The 22,575-nt window shown below is 37.1% G+C and overlaps 1 protein-coding gene across 4 annotated transcripts in view; it reads right to left on the minus strand.

Moving 5' to 3' along the window:
- The window catches only part of ptprt (protein tyrosine phosphatase receptor type T), a 313,011-nt gene that overhangs the window by 129,218 nt on the left and 161,218 nt on the right, over positions 1-22,575 (minus strand). For all 4 annotated transcript variants that reach the window (XM_039612110.1, XM_039612109.1, XM_039612108.1 and 1 more), the window contains exon 12: positions 4,087-4,288. In XM_039612110.1, coding sequence (XP_039468044.1) covers positions 4,087-4,288 — 202 coding nt within the window. The remainder of the gene's footprint in view (positions 1-4,086; positions 4,289-22,575) is intronic.

The following is a 22,575-nucleotide window of genomic DNA, read 5'->3' on the forward strand; positions in this document are numbered from 1 at the left end:
TTTGGACTGTCAAACAGTGGAGCAAAGAGGTCCACACAAAGACACATGTGCTTTGCCCATCACCGATTCATGCCCAGAGCCAGCACATAGCAGGTACTGTTCTTACACATGATGAATAAAATATGAGATCTTTTAAAAACTGTAAATATGATAAATGTCAAGGAAAAAGTACAAGCATGTGTTACCATAGGTAATTCTACTATACTGACATATATTTGTATACTGAGATGTTACAAGCATTGTAACAGTGCATCATTTGTCATTTTGGGGTTTTTCTTCCTGCTTAATAAATAATAGATGGAGCATATAACTTTATGGGGCAAGGCCATGCAATCTGATGCCTGTGGGATCATTCCTCTTTCGACTATCGAACAGTGGAACAATGATGCCCACACAAAGATAGATGACCTTTGCCCTTTACTCATTCATTCCTGCAGTGAACATATTGGAGACACTGATCTTTGTAGCATGCTTATACACATGTACAAGACCCTAGCAAAGAAGATATATCCCTGTTTGGATATATCTTTGACCTATGCATCTCAGACTGATGGATTGTCTGTAAGAGAGACTGTGCCCTATTGAACAAGAAACCAATATCTCATAAAAGAGTTTGACTGCAATTTGAAACAAATGAACATGCTAGCTGCCCAACCATCATCCTCCTCCTAATGACACATGTTTTAGAAGTAGCGATACATCCCAAAACCAATCCCAAAAGTAACTCTGTACAAAGGGTTTGTAAAGGTATAAAATCACAGAAATACAATATGTTTCTTGACTTATATGCACACCAGCAGTGCTTTGCAAGATACTACCAGAAAGGCGTTCTAGTGCCTTTGTGGTAGTATACAAATTAGAGCTGGGCGATAAAACGATAACGATATGTATTGCGAAATAAATTTTTCTCGATAGAAAAATTAAACTATTGCGATAGACCTCATCTCTCTCTTGCTCTCTTAAAAAAAGAAAAGAAAAGAAGAACAGCCAATCCAAATTAAGTAGCGCAGAGCCGAACCAATCACAGCCGCAGCGTCACGTCATGTGACTTGTTACGTACAGCACAAGTGCCAAGCCGCGCATGTGTGGTTTGGGAAGCAGCCAGCCGCTGGTAACGGAGGAAAGTGTGTTTCGTAGTGATGTGTCGGTCGCGAACGAAATGGCTTGACGTGAACGACGCGAGCCGGCTCCTTATCGCGAGCCGTGGGTTTTTTTCTTTCTTTCTCTCACCCTCTCTCTCGCACTTTTTTTCCGCTTCACTCCGCGCGCGAGCCTTGTGCTTTGCGCTGAGCAGAGGGGGGGGCGGTAGTTACAGTCGCAGTAGCACAGGAACAGAGCGGGAGGGAGAGAGAGAGAAAGAGAGCCAGGGACAACAACGTGACATTAGAAAGGTATAGTGATCATCCACAACTATTTTCAGTTGCAGATGATAAAGGATTCAGAAAGTTAAGAAAGCTATACAACAAGGAGAGATTGAAAATTTCCTTTTAGTTCTCAGATTATATGATATTGACAAAAGTTAGTCAATTTTGTCTGTTCTTCTGTAAAACAAACTAAGATTTATTTTTAGAATTAACATTTTGTTTCTAAGTGGAATTGACAATTTAGTGGTCTGTTTTGTTTGTTCTATTTTGAAACTTAAACGCTTTAGCGGCTGCCTTTTGTGTAGTTTGCAATATTTGCCTTTATTTATCTGAAAAATTCTCATGTTCCTTAAGTACATCTACCCTGTTGAACTTATTATGGGAAATAAATATTTAAATCAAAACAAGCTGCTGATTATTTCACATTTTACTTGTGAGCAACGGCACATTTAAATCTTACAAATATAGTTATTTGGCTTATATCGTGATATATATCGTTATCGCCTGAAATGAAAAAAACATATCGTGATATGAAAAAATCTTATATCGCCCAGCTCTAATACAAATACAAAAAATTTTTATGGTCTGGCCTTTAAAGGGTTAATGTAACTATTAAATGTAACTTAAATAAAGAAAGAAGTCTAAAAAAACCCAAAAACATTTGAGGTCTACTTCTTCGTCACTGACAAACACGGACCTGCATATGGCAAAGCCAGCTATATTTCATTCCTGTGACTCGACAACGGAAGAAAAAAGCACCCTGCCATGTGTATGTCAAATCCCTGAGTTAAAATATGTAAATGCTAGATTGCTATGAAATGTTTTGTTTTTTTAACATTACAGTATATCTCAACAAGAATGACACTATCAGGATGTATAAAGATAAAGAAAAAGTAGACGTATGCTTCACCGCAGAGGGCTTCACAGACATTCTATTACACTCAAATTTTAATTTCACATCTGTCATGCCCTCATACTGGAGGTGCAGCATATAAATGTCTGAGTAGAACATCAACACTTTTTTTCCTGATTGGTATGGCATTCAGGTTATTAACATGAATCCTACCCCCGCCACTCTGTCCATCCATCTCTATGTGTCTGCAGCATTTAATTTAAATCTCTTCATCCTGTAGCTCCTGAACGAGATAATAAAGATTGGTGATGGCGTGACATTTGGAAGAAGACATATCTGTTATGTGTGGAGGCACCACGTTTCCTTTTTGTCCCTCTTGGCAATGTGTTGTTAAGTTTTGAAAGGATGATGGAAGAACGGAGGCTCGGTGGAAAGGTCACACTAAAAATCACTGTAGGTGTTGACAGATAGGACAACACTTAAAACATACTGTTAACACATTACACATTCATCTTCTAGATCAGTCAGGACTTCATCGTGTACAGCAGCACTGTGACAAGTCTGGATTCAGTGGTATATTCACACTTGGCTTTAAGCCACAAACCCACATTTTGGGTTTTTTTTATATTATAGGGAATAGAAGTGACGTGTATACTGTCAACACATGTTAGTGTATATTGTAGTTTACTGTATTATTGTTGGGTTGTATTATTGTAGGGTCTTTATGTACAATATCAAGAGCTTAAGGCAACTGCTGTTGTGATTTGGCGCTATATCAATAAAACCGAATGGAATTGAACTAAGTTGAATAGTGTCGTTAACAGAAAACAATTTCAGGCCACGTTTTTTATAAACCACACTGCTTTTTTTAAGTAAAAGAGTGGACACTTGTTGTGGCACTTAACAGACTCCAGGACTGAATACAGATAAGTGAATGAACATGAAGTGGTTTGAATACAGAGACTCTTTTGGCACATACAGTGAAAGCACAAGATCTGTGCTTCATATCTTGATATGCTAGTCAACTATGTAATGAGTTGGATGTATGTGGAGGTGACAAGCGTTCAGTGAAATACAGAGTGGTTTATATTTCTAAATGTTCATATTTTACTCTGCAGCTTTTGTATTCATTCCTAAATTAAAATTATTCTCAGTAATGTGATACTTATTCAGAGTTCCTTCTGTATAAAGTTGACTTGTAACCATAAGAGTTTATCGGTTTAGCACAAACTTACAGGGAGTTTCTCCTCAGAGCTTTCTGTTTTGTTTTTGTTTTTTTTCAAAGGTCACAACTCCCTCAATGAGGTCTAATTAGCTAAACAAACAAACCACAAAGGAGAGACAATCCAGTAAAAGATTTGTAAAGGGCTTACAGGAGAATTGTTGAAAAAAAAGGCAAAATGTGAAATCAGAAAGGCACACAGAGAGATTTAGATAACAAAGAATGAGCTGAAGGGTTTTATTTAGCATCAGTCATTCTGTCATTTAGGCATCGCAGCATAGCCTTCTCTAAACAGTTGAAATGATAATGTTCTCCCATTCAAGAATAAAGAGCTGTATTAACATATGAGGGCACTTCACAATTCTTGCCACAAAAGTTGATTGTTTTTCCTTTTTTTGTGCGGCGACTGACATTTTCTATGGACCGAGGCGGGTGACACAAACAAGGGGTTACAAAGCCAGATAAAAAGCCAGATGGGAGAACAACCAAATGGTCATTCAGACAAAGAGAGACACAAATTAAAATGCATATTTATAGTGCAACTGACTGACATGTCAGCACACAGGCTGTCTAATAAACAAGCTTCTACTGTCTGTATGTGGTATTAATGTTTCAAGAAGCAAATAACACCTAACAGTAATGTTTACCTGCAATCTTGGTGGTTATGCGGGTAGTGACAGGCGGACCAAAGCCCTTGTTGGTAGATGCTTTAAGGGTGAAGAAGTAGGTGGTTCCCGGGTACAGCCCAACAAACAGATGGTGGGTCTCATTCCTCAGCTTGAAAACCCGTCCCCGCTGGGTTGTCAGATCAGCACTGGGGTCCAAGGAGCTCAGTGCCTTATAGGTAATCTAGAGGTAGATGGGAAAATGTTACATTTAAATGCACTTACATAATTCAGCTTTATTTATTCATCTGTTTACATTTGTTTCACTCATGCAATTTAAATAAACAAATGATAGCGGATTTAATTTTATCATAACTGAAATATCTTTTATTTATTTATTTTTTTAAAGGAAGAAACAAGCAGGTTTGGTTTAACGTTGCACTTGAGGTTTTAGATATCAATTTGTTTAAACCAATGTTTATAATGCTTGATTTCAATCAATAATAACTGTTTTTGTTTTTTTATCCATAAGGAGTTTGGTTCGGTTGAATAATGCTTCAAAATTAAAAAAGAACACTTTTATGCATTCATCTAATTGTACACGCAGGCATGCAGCAGCATTCTTTGGATTTGCTGATGTACAACTGGTGTACAGTTGGCTGTACAACCAACCAATAAAATGAAAAATGCTATAAATGCTACATGGCCTGAGGGGAATTGCAATCTTTGATCATTCTTTTGTCAACATGAATGTTCAATTTTCCCATTAGACATTTCATTTGAGTGATTTAGTTTCAAAAATGCCAGCTTAAGTACAGTCTTAGAGTGTAAAATATGTTATGGTATAAACAGCAATTTTAACCTGTAAAGTATATCAAAATAGATTGATTTTCTTTCTTCTATTTTTTAATCTTCAAATCACAAAAAAACAAAAAAACAAAACAAAAGAAAGTAAGCTTTAAATTCAGAGTCACCGTCTTCCAAACACCTCCACTGACACATCTAAAAAATCCAGTAAATCAATCATCAGTTATTAAATTGTCTGCTAAATGCAGTACAAATCAATTTTTGGAGTTCAAGAGATGGTGGCTCTTTACAATAGGTCTGTGTGTCTCTCCATGATCTCCACTTTGAGACTGGAACAAATTGAGCAAATTGACCCGTAACCATTAAACTGGCAGAAACACTAAAATAGTTCTTCTGTTAAAAGAACTGTCAATGTCTGTCGTGGTGTTGCTACTGGCAAGTTTCCACACTGTGAAACCATCAATGACTGCACACATGGGCACACACAAACACGCACGATAAAACACAGGAGGACAGCTGTCATTGTGAATGACAGTCAGTACAAAAGATTATTGAGTGGTGGGAAAAAACACATTAAAAGCAAATCAACTCCAAACACATTTCAGCACTTTGTGGTTGTGTGTAAGTGCTTGTCCGAGTACATATCTGTTTGTCTTTTAGCCACAAAGTGTGAAAAAAAGTACTGGATAAAGTGTGAAGGTGAAAACAAAGAGGCAGGTAGAGCAGGAGACTGAACCAGAGAGACAGAAACAACAAGACGAGTGAGCCATAAGGCACTTGGTGAGGTGGAAACCACAACCAATGCAAAATCTTTTGCCAACTTGCAGAGCTACCTCACCTAGAAAGGCTCATGTTTCCTTTTAGTTGTCTTCTAATTTTTCGATTTCATGACTAAATGCTCTGTAAAGGCAACACGGTCAACCCCAAATTCTCAAAGGAAAACTTTCCCACCACCACTAGTGCATCACAGCATCATACCATCGTAACTATGGCTACAAAAACAGAAAAGATCACATCACTAAATGTCAGACTCACATTAACTAACAAGGAGAAAGATCCTTAAGAGATGCATAATAAACAGAAATAACTGAGTAAGAATAAAAACACTTTGAGGGAGACAGAGGGAAAAAAACAACAGAACTGTTGTTGAGGAACAGCATGACTATAACCTCTTCAGTTTGCATTCAGGAATAAAGACAATATGTCATATTTCAGAATGAACAGCAAAGAATGACACAAAGAGATATAGTGAAAAAGGTGGAAAAGAAAGAAAAAGGTGGTCAAACAAACTGAGTACAGCACAAAGTTTTCGAACACAGAAATGCAATGAATAGATGATAGGCTAATTTAGACACAAACACATTTGCGCAATCAAACAGTGATGGATTATGGATTCCAGGAGGGGTTTTAATTTAATGTATTGATAATCTTTAGCACCATTACTCTCAATTTAAAATGAGAACACTGAATTGATATACACTCAAAGCAGATTAGTGGGGGTGAGTACAAAAGAAGACAATGATGAAAATAATAATGGTGATAAAGAGGAAGATAAAAACAAGACTGAACAAGAATGAATAAGGAAAAGTAAGCAAGGACATGAAAAGAAACAAGTGATGTGGATAGAAGCTAAGGGAAAATGGGTAGCTGCGAGTGTGCATGGGAGTGTGTTAGAGTTAAATAGCACATTTGTTGGAGGACGAATTCAGGAATTCAAAATCATGGACACTGGGTGGTCCACGTCAGCCCATTAACAGTCAAATCAAAGGCATTGACAGCTGGGTGCATCACTTCAACTAGGCCCCAGGCTGTAGTACTGTGTGAATATGTGGCTTTGGATGGATGTGCCGGAGGAAATACAAATGCAAAGAGCAAGGACAGGACAGAGCAGAAGAAAGGAAAGACGCAAAGTAAGGGAGACCATGTAAATATGTGAGAAAAAAGAAAGGCTGCCCCAGACTTGGACATATGATGATGCAGAAGCTACAGTACATTCATGTTATTCATAAGTAGAAAAAAAAGATTCATAGTTAGTTTGAGCTCATTTGTCTGTGGTATTTGATGCATTAGGATTGCCACTGTCCCCTAGTGAAAAGCTGTTCCTATGGATAGCAATAGTTAGAAAAGAGATCAGAAGGTCTGACATGAATGAATGTTCCCATTATGTCCAGTAGCTCTTTGCTTCTATTGTGAATTTAATGCGAGACTGAAACTCTACCTTGTCTAGATATTTGGAGGCCGCTGCTCTTTTCTGGCTAAAATCGAACTACCTCAAAACCCTCCAAAGTTGAAATAAGGGCCTAAAGCCACAAACAATACTTCTACTAGTCTTCCTTCTTTTTTTGTTTTTTCGTCAGTTTTATTGCCAGTGACCTGAGATGGTAAAATGATAAGAAGTTTTCTCCTCCACTTTCCCGACACATTACTCCCCTGCTACAAACCAGACAGATGACTAAAGTGCCTCTCAGATTGAGGAACCTGGGACAAAACCTTTAGCCAATAGAAGATAACAGTCTAAAACGCAGCAGAAAAACCCGAGACAGAGCAGCAGCTTTGCCTTCAACAACCAGCTGACGTCTCCCAGGCCCGAAAGTTCGCCTGGCTGGCTGAATAAAACATGGTGAATCAATAGCTATTTATACAGGCTGGGACTTGGGGGCTGGAACAATAAAATATCATCTCTTTCATCTACGCTGCAGTTTTGGTTTGCACATCGATGGCTGTTATTTTATAAGTCATGAATGGCTCTCTATATTTTTATAGGCTTTATGCTCTCCCCGTCTCTCTTTTTCTCTCATCTTACCCACTCACATTTCTTTCCATATTGAGCAGTAGACTCTTGCTTTCTCTCCGTCTTCTACCCTTTACAGGGTATTTCCTCTTTCTAGCCACTCTTCTCTTTTTCTCTTCCTCCCTTTTCTTCACAATTTCCTTGTTTTTCCTCACTATTCTTCTTTCTCCCTTTACAGTTGATGTACTTGGAATTGGTAGAGCTATAAAGCTCAGGTTGTTTTATTGGCCAATGAAAAGGCAGGCGCGCAGCGGGGCAGTGCATCTTGGGTAATAGAGTGTGTGTCTTTGAGGGATAACTTACCAGAGGGAAGGCAGACATATGTGTGAGTTAGTGCGTGATTGAATTAGTGGGTAGGAAAGGAGAAAGTGAGAATGGTAAATAGATGACAAAGTAGAAATGGAAGGAAATGATCAAAGGAACAGGAGAAGGGGAAAGTGAAAGGTGAGGAAAATAGAACAGGAACACATAAATAGGGGTGGGTATTACATTGGTATCAGTTCCAGACTGATCAACACAGAAATATTGATAACTATAGTTCTGCTATTGGGATTTCTGAAAGATTTTGTCTTTGTGACATAGCTGACCTTTTCAAATTCCTATACTGATGAATACTGATGAAGCTACCATTCTGTGCTATACAGTCAGAGCAGAATGTTCGAAGCTGTGGGCTTACTATGCTACATTTACCAAAACGCGATGCATTGTATGCAAGAGGATTGTGAATTAATCGTAGCACAGCAAGCTCTGGTAAACTTGAATGGCTCCAATGCAAATGGGATTGGCTGGTGATATAACTGCCTCAATTTAGTCAGTTCAAGGCAACGCTTGTTATCATTATTCCACTAAGTCAGATGCTCAGGTTAGACATCCCAATCAAGCTCATTCACTTTATATCCACTCCTTAAAGTTGGTCAGTTTAACTGAGCTGTTTTAGGTTGCTAGCTAATCACTTACATAGCAACAAGTGGCAATTGTTAGCCAAAGTTTGAACTCATTCAGATCTATGTGCTTGTGTTTACAACTTGAAAGAGATTACCACAGCTCTTTACCCAAGCGGCACATTAGCAAATTTCCCTCTGGGTGGTAATAATTTGAGAATAACATTCTAATCTGTAGTCATAAGGAGCAGTATGGCTTTTTATTCATAAATACCCATCTTAACACTCCAAAGTGAGAAACACTCTTTTTAAACTGCTTATTAATTGTAGCTAAAGATTATATGCTTTAAATATTTATTTATGAGTTTTTAACATTTGATATTATGTTTATATGACAAAGTAAAAAGTATTTTTTACAACTTGTCACCAACTTGTCTAAAAACATTTAAAAGAGCATCTTATATTGAAATCACTCCCTGTAATTTTATATCTGTGCAGGTGTTTGTGTGTCTGTGCAATGCATGGTAACATAATACTGTATTTATTTTGTCCAAACAAACACAGAAGACAAATGTTTGTGAATACTAAAAGTCATAACTTCCACTCAGAAGTCAAGCCTACTACAAACACACTGTGGGTGTATGACGCCTCGCTGCAGCTTTTGGAATCATGGCCAAGGCTTATGAAAATAAAGGACGTTTATTGAAGAGCCTTTGTGCAATCTAGAATGCTATTTCTATTGAGTTTTGCCATTTTCCATTCTTGTTCTCTGTGCTCCTGTTTGTTTTATTAGAGAACATGCAGTGTCTTCATTCTTCACCATCTTAGCGTCAGTGTTCTCTGTCCTGTTGAATTAAGAACAGACTATGTGAGGTATTTGCTCTTTCTGCTCTTTAATGGATTTTCACATTGTTTACCTCTCTGCTACAAGCGTTTTGTATAGATAAAAAAAACCTTGTTTAAGGTGTCCTGTAGCGTTTTCATTGCTTTTTTTCCCCTTTTTGGTATAGTCATGAACAATTCACTTGAACATTACTGGTTTCTTCTAAAGCCCAGATCTACCTCCCCCCCTCCACTGCTTTGTTAGGACTTATTTATACGGATCCATGGATTGGAGCAGTAAAACTCTGTTTTATCTACACTGCAGCTTTACACATTAACAAACATTTTTATGGCACGCAATGCACCTGTTCTTGCCATTTGCTGATTCTTTTCTGTCGCTCGTAGGAGCTATGACGAAGGCAATAGCTCCATTCATTTGTGTGCTATAAATACTACCTCATGGCCCTAGGAGGTGAAAGGCCACCTCCTGCATCTGTAAACTGACACCTTTTACCAGCTAGACAAAATCACAGCTGGTCATTGTTCCCGGTTTCTTTTCCACTCTCACTTCTGAGGTGAGGCTGCTCTTTACTGCTCTGACTTTACTGGCAGAGGCCTGATCAGACCTCTCCAAGCTCTGCAAATAGACACACGAAAATAAATTCTGATCGCAACAAGGCGACATCCCGCAGAAGATCCACCGTTAGCTGGTACCTACCACTAACCAAGTTAAAAGGTTGAAGTTAGTCACAGCAGAGCATGTTAGTGCAGAGTGCTAACTCAGAGAACAAAGGCAATACAGCTTTCTGTGGGCTTGAAGCTTAAAGGACAATGACTGAAGTGAATCACAACTCTTCCTTGCTTGGACCCAATCTATGAAGCCCTACTCCGATCAACGACTGAACCATAATTTTGACTTTTAAGATAACATAACACACATTCAACACACTGTTTTCATTCACTTAATTATAATCTGAAACAATAATTTCCAAGATATTGTCTTAAACCTTAGTCAGTGAGCTTTTTATCTAGTTATGTGACTGCATAACAGCTCTTTACTCCTGCAGTTCATGCAGGTCACAAAAAAGCGTATTCAGGTGCCTCATTCTGTTAGCTGATGCTTGAAAGTTAAGTCACAGTGTCTAATGGTTTGCGTGGAAATTCAGTATAATTTTTAAAATCTGTTAAGAATGAATGAAGAAGGGAAAAAATACGTTTTAGTTTAAAAACAAATCTATCGCACACTTGGCGTTTGATCTCTAAAATTCAAAGAGGTTTGCCGAAATAGTAAAGCCTTCACAAACTCTTCCAAGCTATACACCTTTTCAATGTGAAGCTATAACAAGAAAACATTTAATAGATTTTCCTGTGGTTGTAATAGATTAATACTTCGAAAAAAAAATTCTTTACGTCTTCTCCTTAGTGTGTAACCTGACACATCCTGCGTCAGTCTGAGAGTTAGGATGTACCTATTGTTTTAAGATTCAGCATCTCTGCTTTTAGAAGTTTTCATTTGGGACCTTCATCTCCAGCTCATGACTTTATATTGTCAAGACATTCTGGGTCACTACACACACAGAAGCAATACAAATGCTAATACAAAGATAGACACACAGACACACACACACACACACACACAAAGATGCACAAATTCAATGACTTATATAAAGGCGAAAATCCACAAATGAATGCCTGCACACAGAGAGATGAACACATCCTAATATGTATGCATAAATAAAAAACACAAATGGGAATGAGATGTTTGCTGTTTTCCTTGTCCTATTTTTCTATTGTGCCCAAATAGATAAGCTAACTGGAGATAGAAATAGCTACAGACAATAGTCCGATAATATTTCCTAGCTGTGTTATCTCTATTTTTGTCACTGGCTCTTGATAACACGAGAGAGAGAAAGATAAGCAGAACAGACCAAGCTGAGGGCAAAATATAGCTTGATAAATCTTCCATCTAGCAGTTCTTACCGAGAACTATATGAGAGATAAACAGTAGACAAATATTACATTAAATGAACTGAACTGTTAATCACTAAACAGGTCTGGATGGCTTAATCGGGTTGCTCAATCAGTCAAGAGGCAGAAGGCAAGAGTGAAAAGTTCTGGGAGTATATAATTTAACACATGACAGGATACAAGAGCCTTGAAATGTTCTTTTATCCTCTCATTTGTCGACCAAAAGTTCACATGAAAATCAATACTACCAGCTCCACAAAAGTATCAAAGAGCAGAATTCTGTTCACTCTGGAAGAAGCAATCAGAGATGGAGCATTAAAATCAGCCAGTGGTGACAGTTTGACAGGAAACGGCCTGAATCGGCATCCCACTAATGCCTGTTTGACAGCCACACAGCAACTTCCCGCCAGCCGAGATAAGATAAGTGACAGAGCGAGCACTCTCCCTCTAGATGTTAATGTAGACAACAAGCGCTTTTTCTGCTCTCATTCCTACATTAAAAATCATTTGCTGACATGATATTCACCACAGATTGACAGTGATTTATGACTGAAGTGTGAAATGTGTTGTGTGCTGTGCTGTTTTTTTTTTTAAACACCAAGAAGTTATAACTTTGAAAAACAGACTAGTGATAAGCTCATCATTTTTTTTTCTGTTTCGAGTTTGTTTTTTGTTCCTTTGGATCAAAGGAGGGCAATTAATTTCCCCAAGGGGTCACATGAGAAACTAAGACTGTGTGCATAAACTGAACTCAAATCATGTTTTTGACACATTGGATGCATCAATATGAGGATTGTTCCAAGCTGACCTCAAATCTGTTCAGTTTTAATTTGATCTCTTCATAAAATGCTACTCGTAATTATAATTAGGTAATGAAATGTACAATAGACATGATTATCACTGAGAGAGAATCTGTGTCTGGATTTGGCAAATTACATCACTGAGAATGTTTGTTCATATATCAATTTAGATCCAAAGAGAACTAACATATTCAGTGTTGGCATGTCAGTAAAAATGTGACCTCGGATTTGGCTTTAAAGAAACTGCCACTGTCTCATGAATGTTTTCACCAGGCTGTACATTTCATGTGCAAATAGGCCTTTGACAGTTTGGATGTGGTTCATTCATTAATGCAGTCACATCAAAAGCAAATGCAAGATCTTCCATCCATTCTGGATCTGAGAGTGTCACAAAAAACGTCTTGCTTTTAGCCCTATACTCAAAGGTGTAAGTCCTTTGCCCACCCGATAGCTGTGTGGTAGCCTATGTCACCATATTCGGTCTACAAAAGTACAAACTGTCTGATAAAATTAACAATTTTATTTACATCAACAACATGGCAAATTCTTGTACACTGGCTTACACAACACTGTCTGGTATAATATAATGCAAAAATACCAATATTAGTTCTGTATTCATTTATCAGTCCCTTTATTTTGCAACTGCTTCTAAAGTCTGGCAATTTTCCCCATCAGATTTCACCATTAGATTCGGACAGCTATTGGTTGTTACACCTCGCAGTTCAGGTCCATCCAAATATGACCTTAATTTAAAAATGCAGACTGTCTTTGTTAAAATTATTAAATGTGATCACTGTGAATTTTTAGCAAACACTCCTACAGTAACATTCATAAAACATTACATTTATAGCAAAGGTGTGCACAGCTAAGCTAATATGTGAGAAAAAATAAGTAAAATATTAAAAAGTGAGAATAAAATGTTGATAAGTAAGGGAGCCAAAGCACTTGTAACTGCCACATGAGGAGCTGGTTTGAGTTGACTTGTGGGGTTCTTGAGGAGCATGTGATTGGCTAGAGAAATGGGACTGTAGCCCTGATTGGCTGTACATCAGGAAGTTGTAATGCTTGAGAGATTAGAAGGTTGCACCTAATCCTGCGTAGCGATGGGGGATGGATAATCCTCTCTGACTATTACCCCCTTGTGCAAGGCGTGCGTGTGTGTGTGTGTGTGTGTGTGTGTGTGTGTGTGTGTGTGTGTGTGTGTGTATGAGACAGTATGTGTGTGTGTGTTTGTGTTACTGCGACTAAATATATAATCCTCTTCTTTTTGACTACAGGGATACAGATTAGAGTGATCTGACTTCACAATTTCAGTCCGTTTTTATAAATCTACATTTACTGATACTCCTTTATTTCACATTTATTTTGTGATGTATTTTCTTTATTGTTTATAACTGTAAGACTGTAGCATCTCATTGTGATAACATGCAAAATACAAACATAGAAAATACAAGATCCCAAAGAACCATTGTTATCAATTCGAAGAACAAAGAGTTTGGCAGCAGATGGTATGGATGCAAATGCCCTGAGGTCAACATTGTGGAGCGAGCCTGACACAAATCATTTGAGACAGCTTAAAAGTGCAGAAAAAGAATTTTGTTGTAGCATGTTCTCTATAACTAATTCATATTTTTTTTAAAAGGTTCAATTATACTTTACGTAATTTACTTTTTTCTACTTTTTAATGAACTTAGTGTGACATAAGTGAATTAATTAAAAATATATACAGAATTAGATTTGGAATCACACCTATTTCTGTTGTAACACATTTTTTCTGGATCTTTTGTTATATATTTGAAACAATCGAAATGGTTTTTTGCTAATTTAAAATTATCTTTAATAATATAAAATTATTTTTTAACACAGAACACAGTAGTTTAGTATCACAGGTTTTCATGTTAAATCCTTGGAAAGGAGACAAAAAGGGGAGGAGTGGCAGCAAACAACAGAATACAAAAGAGTAATAAAATGAACAGTCTATAGTGCTTAACTTCATTCGTGTCAGTGACTCTGTCTAACTTGGATGAGCTATTGGGGGACAACAACCCATCCAACCTGTCCAATCCATCCATCTCCCAATGTATGACAGAAGTTACAGCAGCAACAGATAATTGATGCCATTTAGGTGGCCATAAAATGTGTTAATAAGCTGAGGCTCAAGTGGAGTTGCTGGAAAAAAGAGAGCAATGATAAACTGTCTGTGCTGTTGGTGGATTGTTTACATTATTTTAACATTGAATGCAATATAAATTTATTGGTTATCATAAGTCCCGGTCTATCATGACCAGTGATGGGAATAACGGCGTTACAAGTAACGGCGTTACAAGTAACGGCGTTACTAACGGCGTTACTTTTTTCAGTAACGAGTAATCTAACTAATTACTATTCCTATCATTACAACGCCGTTACAGTTACTAAGAAGAAAATGCGGTCCGTTACTATTTTTCAACAAACAGACGGTTGAAGCTGTGTTCAGCTTACCGCATCTTATATCAGTTGCACAGAAGTAGCTGTAAGTAATCTGGACGCTACAGCTTTAAGCAGCTGCGCGCTCCCGCGGACGGTAATCACGATCACTGTCTAGCACCTGGAGCTCAGGGGGGCAAAACAATCGCATGAGTGCTGCTGTTTGACTGAGGAAGAATAAAGTAGTCGTGGTAAGTCAATCACATGACCACTTAAAGACAAAGCAACAAGGAGATATATACCAGTTTATAAATTGTGTTGATAGGCCACGTAAAACCAGAGTCGTGATAAACAATATATACGCGGCGTTTTTTCCTCAATAGTTTCGCCACGTTTACTGTCTAAGGACAGCGCTAGCAAGCACTCTGTGCTTATGACCAAAAAAATAAAAAATAAAAAAACGGGGGAGTGACGGAGAGAGAGAGAGAGCGAGAGAGAGAGAAAGACAGCAGAAAAAGCAGAAAAAGAGAGAGAGCGAGTTTTGAGATGTGAGTAGGGATCATGACACCCCTAATTATTGTAATTACACGTTATCACGAATACCTGTAGTTGTATTATTTAGGGGCATATAAACATGAAAAAAAATTCCCCAAAGTTGAAAATAGCAGACAACATTGCTTTTCCAATAACCTCACTCAAAGCCTAATAGGATTTTTTTTTTTTTTGGCAGTTGTTTTATCTGAAGTTTTTCTCTACTTCCAACAAAGTTTTCTGTTTTACTTATAATTACTGTGACTTTGGTTTTGGGACATTTACTTTCATTTTTCTTGGAAGTGTGCAAGTATTAAAGGAGTAGCTGTGTAGCAACAAGGCCTGCATGGTACGCTTAGATAGGCTTACTGTGTTGCCTGACGTTAATGTGTTTTTTGCTCAGTTAGTTTTAATGCTAAAGTTTCTTGGTTCATTTTCTACTAGAAATATTGTTTTGACATGATGATAAAATTATTCCACTGGCTTTGGAGCTCAATGACCCCTACATTTTTAATGTAGCACTTTTTCAGAACACTGCAGTTCAAACTGATGCTGACTATCCTGAATAGATATATTCAAATTAAAAAAAAAAAACTTTTTCTAAAAGTGAAAACCCAAGTCTTTCAATAAACAAAACATGGATTTTTAGTTACTAAAAAAAGAGTTAAACTGGAAAACTCTTCTATACTGCTGTTATGTACAAATTAGTTATCAGTGCAAAAGTTCAAGTTGCTTATTTTCATGGATTTAGAGGATATGGAAGATACTGAACACTATGGATGGGAAAAAAAAATAGTACAGGATAGTATTGCAATATTTTGCATGACGATATTGTATTGATACGGGGACATGAAATATCAAGATTTTAATAAAATAATTTGAATGCTTTGAGAATACTATCGATTACAGGGCTCATTTCATGTAACAACATCTTGAGATAACATGAAATGAGCCAAACAAACACACATTAACTCAGTTCAACCGAAAAACAATCCAACATCGAACACACACCTAGTGTACAAATACCCACATGAGTAATAATAGGACAATAACCTTCATGTATCAACCAAAAAATAAATAAATAAAATAAAATCAGTTGCTTTCTGGTGATTGTGGGGATTCTTTTTCATATTCTTGTATCTTGTGGTGACTAAAAGGTTGCCAGAGCCTGAGGGTGTTGCATGCTCACAACCACTTTTGATCACAAAGTAATTGCATAGGTTGCACAACAGAATGCAAACTGATGCAAACAGTCAGAGTCTGATTTGGACAAACTGCAATCACTCTTAGAGAGACTTTGCGAAGGTTTGCGAATAATTGCTATCTAATTTATAAATACAAAGACCTGCCAATATGTTGCCATCAGTCAGAATGAGTCTTAACTCAAGGGCATTCGACTCAAGTGGCTACAAGCTGGCTGTATTCTGGTAATAATCCTATAGTGCAGGAAGGTTGCTGGGCAGAAAAACAATGGTTAAATGTGCATTTCTGTCTATGTAGACAGCACATTTATCTGATAATACAGCAAATTGCTCTATTATCATAAATAGATTACATTTAATTGCAAAGATGACCCCATTCATTCGCAGACTGATATGTCTGATTCCATCATTGCAACATTTATGGCAGCTTTTAGTGAGATAACTTTATCTTACTGGATAAATCAGATACCGACAAAGTTTAAGTTTGAGGACATGAATTTGCAGTTGAAAAACTGTGACAAATTGGGATATATGTTCTCGTAGCATATTGTAAAATGTTTAAAAAAAATCACAAAGAAATTCTATTGTTAGTGAAATGTTTTTTAGAATATAGTGTTATGGTGTGAATATCACCATGATAAAGTAAAATCATTAAATCTTTCAAATACACACATACAAAAGAAAAGAGGCTGCATGCAGTGTAGTGAAGGGCACATAGACTGACAAAGGTGTAAGTGATACTAGGCCATACCCCTACAGGCCAGACAGGCAGAGTGACAGAGTAAATGGGGTCATCAGCTTAAGGACTTGCAAGCTACACTAAATATAACCCATTATTGACAAAAAGAAAAACAATACAGAGAAAGAGAGAAAAGAGAAAGGTAAAACACAAGATGGATAGAAGTCAATGGCTTAGATGAGATTGCTTCTTTAGCATTTATGTCTTGATTCTGGCTCTGTTTACACTGTGAAAGTGGAAAAAAAAAAAAACCTCAAGATCTGCATGCTTGTTCATTTTTATTTCTGTCATCTTTCTTTTTCCCTTCCTTCCCATATTCCTCGCCTTCTGAAATACTTTAGATCGTGTGGAAAAAAGAAGGCAGCCCTGGGGCATTTATGTGTGTGAACAGTTTCCCTTAACCTGTCTTTTCATCTCTTATATTAAATGCTCTATGGCATAAGTCATAACTCAAAGTCTAGAATTACTAGGCAACTATGACTTCAATGTATTTTGCTGCAAAATACAGACTGTTCCTTTATTGTTCTTGTATTTCTTCTACAAAATCTGTAATTTTGAATTTGATTTTATGTATTTTTTTCATTTATGTCAGAACACTCATATTTTTTCCTTGAATTCACTTATAGGCTGCTTTGAATATTATTAATATTAAGCAGAAATAGTTTTTATCACTCATTAGATACTCCAGGTAGATATCCTCTATGAAGATTTTGGTGGGTCAGTGGGAGGCCACTCTCGCTTCAATAACTGAGGGTGGTGGCTTCAACAATAAGCATGAAAGTTTGCTGAAATAATGACAAACCCCATATTTAAAGTTCATGGGGTTTGTTGCACTTTTACAGGAGACTTGGGTCTTTGCCATGTTTTTAATTGTTAATTATATTACATCCATTGTTTGTATTACGTCCATTTTTTTTTAAAACTTATTTGAGGAAAAAACACAAAACTGACATCATAGGGGAGTGGCAGATCTGTCACATGCTTTGGTGCGATACTTGAGAGGATAACATCAATGGAGAATTTACATGCACTTATTGATATGGCATCAACTGGTCAGAAATCAGTTTATTAATTATCTGAAAGAATCTTTTAGAAGCTAGTTTTCCCAACCTGTAGCATGACTATATGACTAAAGTATTACCTTTCAATTTCAGTCATGGGATAATAACCTTGCTTGCACCATTAGAATTTTGAGGTTATGTAGGTGAAGTAAGCCACTTCTGTTCCTCAGTAAATAGTAGAGAGAACGAATACCAAGATCATGCTATGCAACTGATGTTCTCCTAATGAGAAAGAATCATTTCTTTGTTCAGAAACAGGCAATATGGGGAGAGAATGTTACTGTACTACATGGTCAGCTGTATCTAGAGAAATCCACGGCTTGGAACAGAGTAACTAACTGAATTAAATGCCAGACTGGTTGCCAGTATTTATTTTTGTGATTGATTAAAACCTCTATCCGCAGAGAGTTGGAAGGTAAAGTTATTTGTGCACAGGACCAGACAAGAATAACTACATACCATACTAGTCACCAATTTCTTTGGCGTGTTGGATTAAACAACTCAGAGGTTTGTCAGGAAACACTCATATTCTTACCCCAATGTTGCAGCTGGATTTTGGGAATGTTGGTCAGACCCGAAATGCATCATTGCATGGAGTTGGGGAGTCATGATACATTTATTGTTGCCTTTAAAAGAATGCATAGTGACTGATTTCTGATCTACAGTTTCTGCTGTTAAGGACTAATTAAATTTATAAATTAGTAACTTTTCAATTAATGCTTGACATTAATTTTAAGAAAATGAAATGGAACCATATTAACTTTTATTATCCATATACCTGAAGCATTTTCTAGGAGGCTATAAATCTGAAACACAAACTGTTTCTTCACTACTGATGGAATATATATATATTCCAATGCATATTACACTTAAATATAAAATGCTCTCACTTGCTAGTTGGTCAAACCGTGATTTGCTACTCTGCTTGATTCTAATCAATGTTAGCACCAGCATCTGTTTAACAAGCAGGGGTTCAGAAATAACTCTGCAGAGACCAGCAGGGAGGTGAGGACTAGCAGAGAGGACCAGTGATGCTTGAATGGTCTGATGAGGCAATCAAAGAAGGGATTGACAGGGCCATGATCTGTGTGTGTGCAAGTGTGTTTTTGAGTGCACCTCTGCTCAGTTCAGTAACCATCAATAACTGTGTATTATCTGAGGTCTCACAGAGGCCTGGTAAAGTTGCAGGGAAAATATAGATTCATATAAACCAGTTACAGTGGAAGCCTTCAGTTGTTCACTGGCTTTCTTTTTCAAAGATATTTAAGTTAGCCTTTTTTCCATCCCCGGCAGAACATTAAAAATAAAAATCCATCAAGAGTTCTCAAATTAACAGTTTTAAGGCCAATATTCACGATTCCAACATTTAACCTAATTGCAGAAAAAATTCTAACTGCCTGACATCTACCGACCAAACTGAGTGCCAATTAAAATTTACCATGCAAATTTCAGAATATCAATGTTTAAAAAAAATTAAATAAATATTTCAGCACTGAACTCACTGTAAACTTCCAAGGAGGGGAAGAAAAGACCTTAAATAAATGACTTGCTCAAAAATTGCTTATTGATTTTTTATTTTAGAAAAAAGAAGGTTACATATAAGCAATTAACTGGGTTTTACTGGTGCTTAGTGCATGGGGATGGTTGGAAAGACTGATGAAAATCTGTACTTGTTATGAGATTCTATGTTTTTATGTGTTTTATTCTTTGTTTTATTATCTTTTAATATTCAAGCATATTGTAAAGTGTTTATATATTTCACAGAATTTGCTGTACTTTCCCATGTCACAAGATTCGATGTATTGCTCCATTGTCATGCAACCCGACAGTGAACTCTGCAATACATATAGTTTAAGCAGGAAACAGATGCGGGTCACCCAGACTACAATAGAAAACGGATGAGGCACCTAAACCACAACAGGAAAACAGATGCGCGACTCCCTAACCACAAAAGATTAAGTCAGCGCCACGTCTTTTAGAAAGAAGCAGACACACACACACATATACAACTGTTGGTTTAAAGGAATTTGTAAAGAGGAAATGTGACGTATTTGCATACGCGATGTAACCTATAAATAAAGAACTGTGCCTGCACTCAGGGTGTGGGTCTCGCCAGAGTCCTCACCCCGCGTGAGTCTCGGCCAGAGTTCTCACCCGTGCACGTTAATGTTATTACATTCTAACTGTTTGAGTGTCTTTATTCAGCCTGAAGAATGTCTTATTAAAAATAAACTCTTGACATTTAATTGGTCCTTCGAGCGGATTTTGGACATCGAATTATGCTCCAACAGAGTGACCTCGTGCGTTTCCTGACATCGTGGAGAGCCAGCGCTGAAGTCTGTCGACAGCCTCTTTCCTATGAAGGAGAAAAGACCAACCACGTGAATTCGGGGTTGGCCAGCGTTCTTAGTAAGAGGTCCACGATCCTGGGGAACGAGGAGGAATCTCTGACCGGCACTTATATCATCATAACCAGGTGAATATTAACACTCAAAGACACATCGCAAATAATCGTCTTTTAGATTGACACTTTTCCAAGGGAAAAAACTCGTCCTGTAGGGACTGGCAGTTGAAAAAGAGACTCGCTTGTAAGACGAAACTGGCAGTCCAGAGGTGACTCGTTTCGCAGCAAAAAAAAAGCTGGTAGTCTAAAAGACTCGCTTGTAAGACTAAACTGGCAGTCCAGAGGTGACTCGTTTCGCAAATAAAAAAAGCTGGTAGTCGACAAAATTTACTCCGGGAGTAAATGGAAAAGGAAAGTGTCAATTGAAATAGGATTACACTGCAGCGTATGTGAATTGTTTGTATTTAAAAAGAGGAAGTGAGTGTCATTTGAAGAGGGACAGTAGGACCCTACACCACTTCTATTGTTTTCCTGTGTCGACTGAAATACTGGTGAGGAAGGGAAAAGGTTGCGCTCCATCGCATAAAATTAAGGCCGCCCTTGACATTAGGACAAGGGTAGAAGGCTGCCTTAATAACCTCCCCTAACTCTAATACCAGAGAAGGTCACACAGTTCTGTTTGTAGTATTAATAACACAAAATCAAAATGGGAAATAAGGCAACAAAACTCACTGCTGACGAGCAGTGGCTAGAAAAGAAATGTCCAGGCGCCGGAGAAATTAGTGCATATAAATGGAGAAATCCAAAGAAAACTAAATGTCCCACGCGGGAGGGAAAATGCATTAACTAAATTAAAAGAAACCCTCCAAGCAGAAATAAATACTGAAAAGGAAGCTAAAAAGAAATCAAAACATACATAAGAGTTGTAATATTTTAAAGCATGGAAAGAGGAATGAAGTGGAATAAACAAAAGGTTAAATTAAGGTTGACTTAAATTAAAGCAATGAAACAAAATTGGGAAGACAACCAAGCTGAATGAATAGAATGCGTGAAACCAGATAATTCACACAAAATATATCAAATAAAAAAGAGACATGCATAAGGTATATTAAGGCTGTGTCATTGTTCAGCCAAGGGAAATGTCTCCAGCTTGGGAAGGTGTGAAGCTGCAGGTTCACACAGACCCGTGATGGATACATAATAAAATATAAACTAATATACTGTTGTATATTAGTATATATACTATTACAATATACTATTGTATATTAGTAGTAAAGTAGTGTATTGTGATATACTGTTGCTGTTATAAAAAAGGAAAAACAATACAATGATAACATTAATAATGACATACTATTAATAGGAAGAGGCACTTCAGTCAGTTATGATGTGAGGTGGAAGATTGTTAAAAGTAGTCTAAATCAAGCTTAAGGTTTGCTCAAACTCAGTACAATGATATAGGAGATGAAGAAAATAAGGAAATAACTACACTAATCAGGTGCATAGAGACACTTGACCTGCTTGTAAACCTGTCATCTTAGATGAGACTTTGTTAAGGTGAAGAGCAAACCTATACTAACAACTAATAAGCCAAACCCTGTATACAACAGCTAAAGCTACAGGTTTGAGAAGCTGAATAAAATGAATTAAATATGTGGACACTAACAAGCTGATGAGCAAGTTACACATTTTTTTTTTTTTAATTTGTATTTGTTTTTTAGTGCAGAAGCTGCATATTAAAGGTCACACATGCAGCTGTCTGTGAGCTCAGTTTTTCATCACACTTCTGCTCTGTTTCTGGCAGCAGCTTTTTCTTTTTCTTTTTGTGTCCTTGATGATGATAAAGTCCAGCGCCAGCTGAGAGCTGGGTTATCTGTTTTGTTTTATGTGACAAGGCTGAGAGATTAAAACTTAGTTTCTTGTTTTGAAAAAAAGAAGAAAAAAAGAGAGGTTTTGTGTTTCTCAGCCAAGAACAACTACAATTTAATTTTCTGTTTTGAGACAGGATAATAATAATAACAATAATAATAATAATAATAATAATAAAACAAAGAGTGATGTTTTGTTTAAGTATTGAAGCAGGCTAATACTGCAACATATCGTCTAGTGCATGATCTGCGAGCAATATATGAAATCATCTTGTTTATCTTTAAATAAACTCCAATTACGGAGACCTGAAGTC

This window comes from Oreochromis aureus, linkage group 5 (genome assembly GCF_013358895.1).
Source record: "Oreochromis aureus strain Israel breed Guangdong linkage group 5, ZZ_aureus, whole genome shotgun sequence".
In the NCBI taxonomy this organism is placed as follows: Eukaryota; Metazoa; Chordata; class Actinopteri; order Cichliformes; family Cichlidae; genus Oreochromis; species Oreochromis aureus.